The sequence below is a fragment of the Mytilus californianus genome, unplaced genomic scaffold (assembly GCF_021869535.1).
Source record: "Mytilus californianus isolate M0D057914Y unplaced genomic scaffold, xbMytCali1.0.p SCAF_2, whole genome shotgun sequence".
Lineage (NCBI taxonomy): Eukaryota > Metazoa > Mollusca > Bivalvia > Mytilida > Mytilidae > Mytilus > Mytilus californianus.
The window spans coordinates 5,400,618-5,410,600 of record NW_026262668.1 but is presented as its reverse complement, the minus strand read 5'-3'; the positions used below and the strand labels follow the sequence as shown (position 1 = coordinate 5,410,600).

The 9,983-nt window shown below is 33.5% G+C and overlaps 1 protein-coding gene across 1 annotated transcript; it reads right to left on the bottom strand.

Moving 5' to 3' along the window:
* On the bottom strand, positions 1-6,006 carry LOC127728757 (collagen alpha-1(VIII) chain-like). Its single transcript, XM_052236385.1, has 3 exons — positions 5,877-6,006; positions 5,427-5,567; positions 1-429 (listed from the first exon to the last, which is right to left on the bottom strand). The coding sequence occupies exons 1-3, from the start codon at positions 6,004-6,006 to the stop codon at positions 17-19; spliced, it is 684 nt and encodes a 227-aa protein (XP_052092345.1). The 3' UTR covers positions 1-16.
* Between the last annotated feature and the right edge of the window lie 3,977 nt (positions 6,007-9,983).

Sequence of the window (9,983 nt, the reverse complement as noted above, 5' to 3'; positions counted from 1 at the left end):
TTACGTTTCTGTTATTTTATAAATCTTGATACAGCAAAAATCCGGAAAAGTTTGCCAAGTCATCAATTCCACAAGAATGTCCATGATAGACCTTGTTGCGAACCCATACTTGGTCTCCTGTGTCTAAACGAACGACAGCAAATGATGTCTCACTGTCTTCTTGACCACTAGGTGCTTCCATGTAGTTGGTTGCTATTGGATATCCGTTTTTGACGGCATCTATCCAGCAGATTCTCCCTGGAAGTGTCCTTGTATCCAATACGAACGCGTAGTAGCCGCCAACTGGTGCGGTGAAAATTCCAGTTGATGCACTGTAACTGTTGGATACGTCGGTCATTCGTCGGTCAAATTTGATAGTTTGGTCTGATCCTAAGCTACTTTGGTCACCTGATGTCCTGTAGGTAAAAGCAACTTTCTTCTGGACTGAAACTAAAGATGTTTTGTCATTAAAAAGAAGTGCAAACATGTATTTTTAAAAGGCTGTTCTTGCTATTTATCGATATGCTGTCAGATGTGAAGAGTAGATTTCTCTTAATATTTTCAAATATAAATAAAGAAGTATTAGAAATATACATCAATGAGACAGTAACCCTACAAATTATTTAATCAAAAGGATATATATATGGATAATGCAGAGCATGTATATATATCCCGGTATCACATTTTTAAACAATGGTTGATATAGAAGTAAAGGCACTGCTTCACTTATGTTGACATTAAGGTTATTGATTGAATAGCTGTCGTCCCGCAAATAGATTAGGAAATAAAAACAATTAGCTTTTTTTAGGTTAATGTTATCACTCCGCGTGTAATTTAAAAAAAAATGATAGGCCTTATTAGTAGCCCTGTTTTGCGTTTTGACATATGAACAGGAAATAGTGGTCTTAGTATCTAAAATTGTAAAAGGTAGTTTATCTCACAAGTTCCAGATTTTAGTTCCTCAAAAAAATAATAATAAACAAAAATGTCTCTTATCTTGAAAACGAATATTTTCAACTGCTTATTCTGGTGCTGGTGTAAGGGTTAAAGTTTTAAATAAGTTTCAATCTTATCTGCAGATATAAAAAAATGTATTTTGGAAGCATGATTAAATGTTTTCGTGTCAATTTCCAAAAGACGAATGAAAAATGTCTCGTTGCTGTAGTGACTGAAGAAGAATTTTATGTGGTGTGAAATACTTAGTATATGATATCGTTTTATTGGTTTAAACATGTCTGAACATTTCTTTCTTACCTGGACTGTTATACTATAGAGTTCCGAAGTTATCTTAAAGTTAATGGTCATAAAATTCCGAAGTGACCTTTTCGTTTATGTTTATAGAGTTCCTACCTGAAGTCGGGTCACGTGTATGTTTATAATTTTCTAAAGTTAGTTTGACATTCATGTTTATTGACTTCCCACCTTGACGTATATGATTATAAAGTTGTCACCTTGACATATATGTTTATAAACATAAACGTCAAGGTGAGAACTTTATAAACACGTATGTCAAGGTGAGAACTTTATAAACGTATACGTCAAGGTGAGAACTTTATAAACATATACGTCGACAGTTCACCCCTTGGTGTTTATGTTTATGAAGTTCGTCCCTTGACGTATATGTTCATACAGTTCACCCCTTGACGTATATGTTTATACAGTTCACCCCTTGACGTTTATGTTTATAAAGTTTTCACCCTGACGTATATGTTTATAAAGTTCTCACCTAGTCTTATATTTTTATGAAGTTCACCCCTTGACGTATATGTTTATACAGTTCACACCTTGACGTTTATGTTTATAAAGTTCTCACCTAGACGTTTATGTTTATAAAGTTCACCCCTTGACGTTTATGTTGGTAAAGTTCTCACCTTGACATTTGTGTTTATAAAGTAGTCACACTGACATAAACGCCAAGGGGTAAACTGTATAAACATATACGTCAAGGGACGAACTTCATAAACATATAAGTCTAGGTTAGAACTTTATAAACATATACGTCAAGGGGTGAACTTTATAAACATAAACGCCAAGGGGTGAACTGTCCACTTATATGTTTATAAAGTTCATACCTTGACGTATATGGTTATAAAGTTCTCACCTTGACATACGTGTTTATAAAGTTCACCCCTTGACGTATATGTTAATAAAGTTCTCACCTTGACCTATATGTTTTTGAAGTTCACCCCTTGACGTATATGTTTATACAGTTCACACCTTGACGTTTATGTTCGTAAAGTTCATCCCTTGACGTATATGTTTATAAAGTTCTCACCTTGACGTTTATGTTTATAAAGTTCAACTGTTGACGTTTATATTTAATTCTCACCTTGACATATATGTTTATAAAGTAGTCACATTGACATATATGTTTATAAAGTTCTCACCTTGACATATATGTTTATGAAGTTCTCACTTTGACGTATATGTTGATAAAGTTCACCCCTTGATGTTTATGTTTATACAGTTCACCCCTTGGCGTTTATTTTTTATACAGTTCACCCCCTGACGTTTATGATTATAAAGTTTATCCCTTGACGCTTATGTTTATAAAGTTCGCACCTTGACGTATATGTTTATAAAGTTTCCCTCTTGACGTTTATGTTTATACAGTTCACCCCGTGACGTTTATGTTTATAAAGTTCTCACCTTAACGTTGGCGTTTATAAAGTTCTCAGCTTGACGTTTATGTTTATACAGTTCACCACTTGACGTTTATGTTGATAGGTTCCAACCTTAACGTTTATGTATATAAAGTTCACCCGTTGACGTTTATGTTCACAAAGTTCACTCCATAACGGTTATGTTTATACAGATCACCCCTTGAGGTTCATGTTTATAAAGTTCACCCCTTGATGTTAATGTTTTTACAGTTTACCCCTTGACGTTTATGTTGATAAAGTTCTCACCCTGACGTATATGTTAATAAAGTTCTCACCTTGACCTATATGTTTATGAAGTTCGTCCCTTGGCGTATATGTTCATACAGTTCACTCCTTGACGTATATGTTTATACAGTTCACCCCTTGACGTTTATGTTTATAAAGATCTCACCCTGACGTATATGTTTATAAAGTTCTCACCTAGTCTTATATGTTTATGAAATTCACCCCTTGACGTATATGTTTATACAGTTCACACCTTGACGTTTATGTTGATAAAGTTCTCACCTAGACGTTTATGTTTATAAAGTTCACCCCTTGACGTTTATGTTGGTAAAGTTCTCATCTTGACATTTGTGTTTATAAAGTGGTCACATTGACATAAATGCCAAGGGGTAAACTGTATAAACATATACGTCAAGGGACGAACTTCATAAACATATAAGTCTAGGTTAGAACTTTATAAACATATACGTCAAGGGGTGAACTTTATAAACATAAACGCCAAGGGGTGAACTGTCGACTTATATGTTTATAAAGTTCATACCTTGACGTATATGGTTATAAAGTTCTCACCTTGACATACGTGTTTATAAAGTTCAACCCTTGACTTATATGTTTATGAAGTTCTCACCCTGACGTATATGATAAAAGTTGTCACCTTGAAATATATGTCTATAAACATAAACGTCAAGGTGAGAACTTTATAAACACGTATGTCAAGGTGAGAACTTTATAACCATATACGTCAAGGTATGAACTTTATAAACATATAAGTCGACAGTTCACCCCTTGGCGTTTATGTTTATAAAGTTCCCTCCTTGACTTATATTTTTATGAAGTTCGTCACTTGACGTATATGTTTATACAGTTTACCCCTTTGCGTTTATGTTTATAAAGTTCACCCTTTGACGTACATGTTTATAAAGTTCTCACCTTGACGTGTATATTTATAAAGTTCACCCTATGACGTATATGTTTGTGAAGTTCTCACCTTGACGTATATGATTATAAGGTGGTCACCTTGACAAGGTGAGAACTTTATAAACACGAATGTCAAGGGGGGAACTTTATAAAAATATACGTCAACAGTTCACTCCTTGACGTTTATATATGTTTATAAAGTTCGCCTCTTGACGTTTATGTTTATAAAGTTCACCCCTTGACGTATATGTTAATAAAGTTCTCACCTTGACCTATATGTTTTTGAAGTTCACCCCTTGACGTATATGTTTATACAGTTCACACCTTGACGTTTATGTTCGTAAAGTTCATCCCTTGACGTATATGTTTATAAAGTTCTCACCTTGACGTTTATGTTTATAAAGTTCAACTGTTGACGTTTATATTTAATTCTCACCTTGACATATATGTTTATAAAGTAGTCACATTGACATATATGTTTATAAAGTTCTCACCTTGACATATATGTTTATGAAGTTCTCACTTTGACGTATATGTTGATAAAGTTCGCACCTTGACGTATATGTTTATAAAGTTTCCCTCTTGACGTTTATGTTTATACAGTTCACCCCGTGACGTTTATGTTTATAAAGTTCTCACCTTAACGTTGGCGTTTATAAAGTTCTCAGCTTGACGTTTATGTTTATACAGTTCACCTCTTGACGTTTATGTTGATAAAGTTCCCACCTTAACGTGTATGTATATAAAGTTCACCCGTTGACGTTTATGTTCACAAAGTTCACTCCATAACGGTTATGTTTATACAGATCACCCATTGAGGTTCATGTTTATAAAGTTCACCCCTTGATGTTTATGTTTATACAGTTTACCCCTTGACGTTTATGTTGATAAAGTTCTCACCCTGACGTTTATGTTGATAAAGTTCACCCCTTGACGTTGATGTTGATAAAGTTGTCACCCTGACGTTTATGTTGATAAAATTCACCCCTTGACGTTTATGTTGATAAAGTTCACCCCTTGACGTTTATGTTTATAAAGTTCACCCCTTGAAGTTTTTGTTTATAAAGTTCACCCCTTGATGTGTATGTTTATAAAGTTCACCCCATAACGGTTATGTTGATAAAGTTCACCCCTTGACGTTTATGTTTATAAAGTTCTCACGTTGACGTTTATGTTTATAAAGTTCACCCCTTGACGTTTATGTTTATAAAGTTCTCACGTTGACGTTTATGTTTATAAAGATCCCGCCTTGACGTTTATGTTTATAAAGTTCACCCCTTGACGTTTATGTTTATAAAGTTCACCCCTTGACGTTTATGTTTATAAAGTACACCCCTTGACGGTTATGTTGACAAAGTTCTCACCTTGACGTTAATTTTTATAAAGTTCCCCACTTGACGTTTATGTTTATAAAGTTCACCCCTTGATGTTTATGTTTATAAAGTTCAAATTTTAAGCTTATGTTTATAAAGTTACAGTCTGTTAGGTCATAAACCATTCGAGTTCGCTATGTGTACTCAGTACTCCAAACCAACCAATCAAACTATTGGATTAAATGTTTCGAGCACGATTTTTGTGCTCCGAGCACTGAGCAAAGTTTCATGCCGTGGAGCGTTTATGTTGAAAAAGTTTCAAAGTTACCTTGACGTGTATGCTTTTGGAGTTCTTGGTTTCTTTGTAGGCGTTCTATGAGTTTTTGTTGTTTGCGGATGATTTCATTTTGCTGCGATATTCTTTCCTCCATATTTGCGATTATAGTATCTGTTTTCATAAATCTTGCCTCTAGAATGTATAAAATTACGGTATTAGATATGATTTTCCTTAAAACCTCGGTTGATTTCACTGAAGCTTGGTTTGAATGTATATCATTATACTTTTATAAAACTTCTTCACTGATCCGTCAGAACATCAAAAATCTATTTTAGGTGAATTCTTATAGATAATATATTAAGTTTTCTTCACCTTTATCTTCAATATAAAAATAAAATAATGATAACATTTCATATAAAAGTTCTTTAAAATAATTCGACGCTCTAACAAAGGTATAGATAACCGTCTAGGACGCTAGTTTTGGATCCTAAGATAGCTTACCATTTTCCAATTTCATAGATTCCAGATGCTGCTGTAGTTTTTGGTATACTTCATTGTAGTTTTGCGGTTCTGCACTTATTAGACAGCTAACAGAAACCAGTATAACCAATATGTTCTGTACAAGCAACATGTCCGTCACATTCACCTGCAATATCTGGGTCTTATCTTTTTATGTGTTATACACGTTGACAATAGTTGTACGGTTCTTAGATAAGTCATAATTCTTGTATTATTTGACTTATTGTTCGAAATCAGGATATTGAATAAATAAAAATGGAGGTTATCTTTTACAAGTAGTCAAACCTACATGAGACATCATTGATATGTTCATTTGTTTTTTTTTGTAAATTTACTGTTCATAAAATGTTGAATAGTTCGAAATACTATGGTTTTTCTCACGATGTCTAGATTGTCTTACATGTATTTGACACAATTTTTTTGGAAACTTCGTTTGTGTACTGTGCATACCCTCCCGTTTAATTCTAATCAAATTATATTTTCTATAGCAAAACATAAATCATGTCTACAGAAATGGACAACTTGTATCTACAACTGCACTTTATATAGATATAAGAAGATGTGGTATGAGTGCCAATGAGACAACTCTCCATCCAAGTCAAAATTTATAAAAGTAAACCATTATAGGTCAAAGTACGGTCTTCAACACGGAGCCTTGGCTCACACCGAACAGCAAGCTATAAAGGGCCCCAAAATATACTAGTGTAAAACCATTCAAACGGGAAAACCAACGGTCTAATCTATTTAAAAAACGAGAAACGAGAAACACTTATGAACCACATCAACAAACGACAACTACTGAACATCAGATTCATCCATTGACTGCATTGCAATAAACCTTTCCAGGATTAACATGACATGATGACAATGTGGATTTCCTTTTTTCTTTCGTATGCTATTCAAATTTTGAGGGATAGCGGCAAGGATTACTATACAAATCTTTGATAGCGGTAATAAATGTAATTTGAATATCGTTTTTATCGGTTCTAACATTGATTTTGTTATAAAATAGATTAAAAATTAACTAAATACGTATTCCTATACAGTTATGACCACTTACGGTCATTCATCTTATCGATACTTATATTTCGGAATTGACCATTGGCCATGTTTATCTCAAACTGTTTATGACGTCTTTACATTTAATTCATTGGATTTGTACTGATTTATGTTAGTTTTAAAAACTTGGTTTATTTAAAATGGTTTAAGAAAATACCGAACTTCATGATAAATAAAAAAAGGAGAAATCTACAAAACCGGACAAAACCAAATGCTCGACTATATCAACGAATGGTGACTTAAGCTTTGTATAGGTATTTTCCGATAATTATTTGTAATCGACTTTGAACTAGCTTTTAGTAACTGTTGGTTCATGTTTCGATTGCATTTTTTTCATTTGGTCATATCGGGGCCTTTTACTTTTATAACACTATAGTATACATATGGGGTTTGCTCATTGTTGAAAGCTGTACGGTGTTATTCACGTTGTTTGGTTTCTGATGGATAGTTTTCTTGGTGCTTAGCACTCACATAAATAAATCTGAAAATTAAAAAAAAAAAGAGGTTTAAGGTTTAACGTTTGGAAAAATTAACTGTCAACTAAGTAACTGAGAACATCACAATCAAAAGATGGTTCTGTAAAAACCTATGAAGTATTATCACTACTCTGTTTCTTAAATCTCCTGAGTGTAAAACAAAAAACCTAGTTTTAACCTTCCTCACTTTAAATTAACACATGTCACATGTAAATATGGATTCTCCTTCAGTGTAATACATGAAAGGGATAAAAGGAATTGGTAAAAACAATTGACAGTACAGCCAGAGACGTCTCTGGTACAGCACAACACATCAAACCAGTACAGCCAGAGACGTCTCTGGTACATCACAACACATCAAACTAGTACAGTCAGAGACGTCTCTTGTACAGCACAACACGTCAAACACTAGCAAATGACGCCTCCGAGACAATACATGCACAAAGAAAAGAAAAAACAACAACCAAAAACACATGGTCGGTTGAAAAATAAATTAACTTGATTCTAAGACTAAAAATATAGGTAGAAGATACCGGTCAACATCTAGAAATTGACAATAATAGTCGGTTGGAAACTAAACTTTACGACAAAAAGAATGTTTTCAGCTTTCCAATAATGAACTTTCTATTTCTATGTAGCAACATTTCAGCATTGGGAATATATATATCATCCAGTTGATATGATATTCAAGAGCTTGTGTTTCCTGTAAAGAGTTTTTTGATAAGAGAGTTCCAGCGGTTCCAAGTGATAAAGGTTAAAATCATCGTTTCAAAAGTTTTACGGACTGCATAACGAGTTGGTTGACCGCTATGGGATGTCTGTTTCACAGATGACCACGGATATATTCCAATTGTCTCTACACCACAATCTGATAATCTTTCTTCACCGAATATAACTATATCGAATGTGTACTAATCATGATCAACACGACGGGTGTGACTGGGGGAGCAGGATCGGCTTATATTTCCAGAGCACACGAAACTGCCCTTACTTCAGTTAAAAAGGAGTTCATGTTATTTTTTTACCAATCTGTTATTTTGTGATGCTTAATCACTCGATAGAACGCATTAAGCAATTTTAAGGAGGTAACAAGACAGAATCCTTAGTCGAGCATGATCTGCTAGCCATTCCAGATCAAATGAGATCACTCAAAATGTTTGGCAGGGTTCGTGTTCCTCATTCGTTTTCGAGGTAGAATTTGTGAAACTGTTTGTTATTTTCATCGTCTTCTATGTTTGACATGGTGCTGTCAACTTATCTCGAATTATAAGTGTCCTTGGTATACTCCACATTTTTGTAAATTTCTTGCCATTTCCGATGATTTCGTTTGGAACACATTAAAATACAGTAATTGCATAACATGTACCATTTTAAAATTGTACTGGTTTTGTTTTTGCTGATAAAATTGAGGGCAGAACCAGTGCTGCCTTCATAGTTGCAAGAAACTCATTTTCTCCAGAACAACCTTAAAGTTTTACATGCATGTGAGCAAATAGCAAATAGTGCACATACAATTGGAAAAAGAAGTGAGGTCAAATGAATATTTTGTAGGGAAAACTGCCAAAAGTGTGTGATATAGTAGTATCTGTCAGGTATTATAGTTATATGCCAGACATAATTAGACTAGCTACAAAAATATCGTTACAGGTAAATCAATCGCCCCTAACTTTAAAATTTCCAAAAGCTGCCAAACCCTCATTTTAAGATGATCTCATCAATATTTAGATAATAGAAAAGACCTTATTAAAAAAAATTTTGAAACACAATTTCTTTTATCAAAATGTGATACTATCGTTTTGAATAAGGTTTTTGCTTACATTTATCTTAACAATAAACTCTGTGCAAAATGTTCATTTTATGTCAAACATTCCTGTTATGTTGAGGACTGTGCTGATCGTTACATATAGGTTATATAAGTATTTAAATTGCTGTCTGAACAATAAATACCCAATATCCACAGATTGTTGACAAAGCCCTGTGTTTTAAAAAAATAAAACTAGAAAAAAAACATATCAGTACTCCTTCTTTCAGAACTAATCTATCACTAAAGTTTTAATAATGAAAACAAAATCAATCGTGTGACAGAGTTGTTCTCTTTCTTTCAATCCTTTTTTTCGTGTGTGTTTTATTTTTTTTAATATATTATCAATATCTCAAGATCATGTTGTACTACTAGTGTTTTATACTCAACAATCCAATAAATTGATGAAACTTGAACATTTTAAATGGTAGTTGAACAAATACATACATGGGCTATTAGGTACAATACTGGGAAAATGGATTTAGCAGGTGTGAAGATGATAACATTAACAGTACCAGTTTGATTGCACCAGATGTGCATTTTGACAATAAACCTCTCTTCAGGAATATTCGAAAATCAAAAACCTAACAGAAATGTTGGAAGACTTGAATTTTACCTTAATTACTTTACTTTACAGACCCTAAAACTATCAAACAGGTCTTTTGTGGCTTGTGCTTTGTTGGGAAGCTGTCTTATTGACATATAACGTACAACTATAACTCATATGAAAGGAAGCTATAAAACAAGTCCATA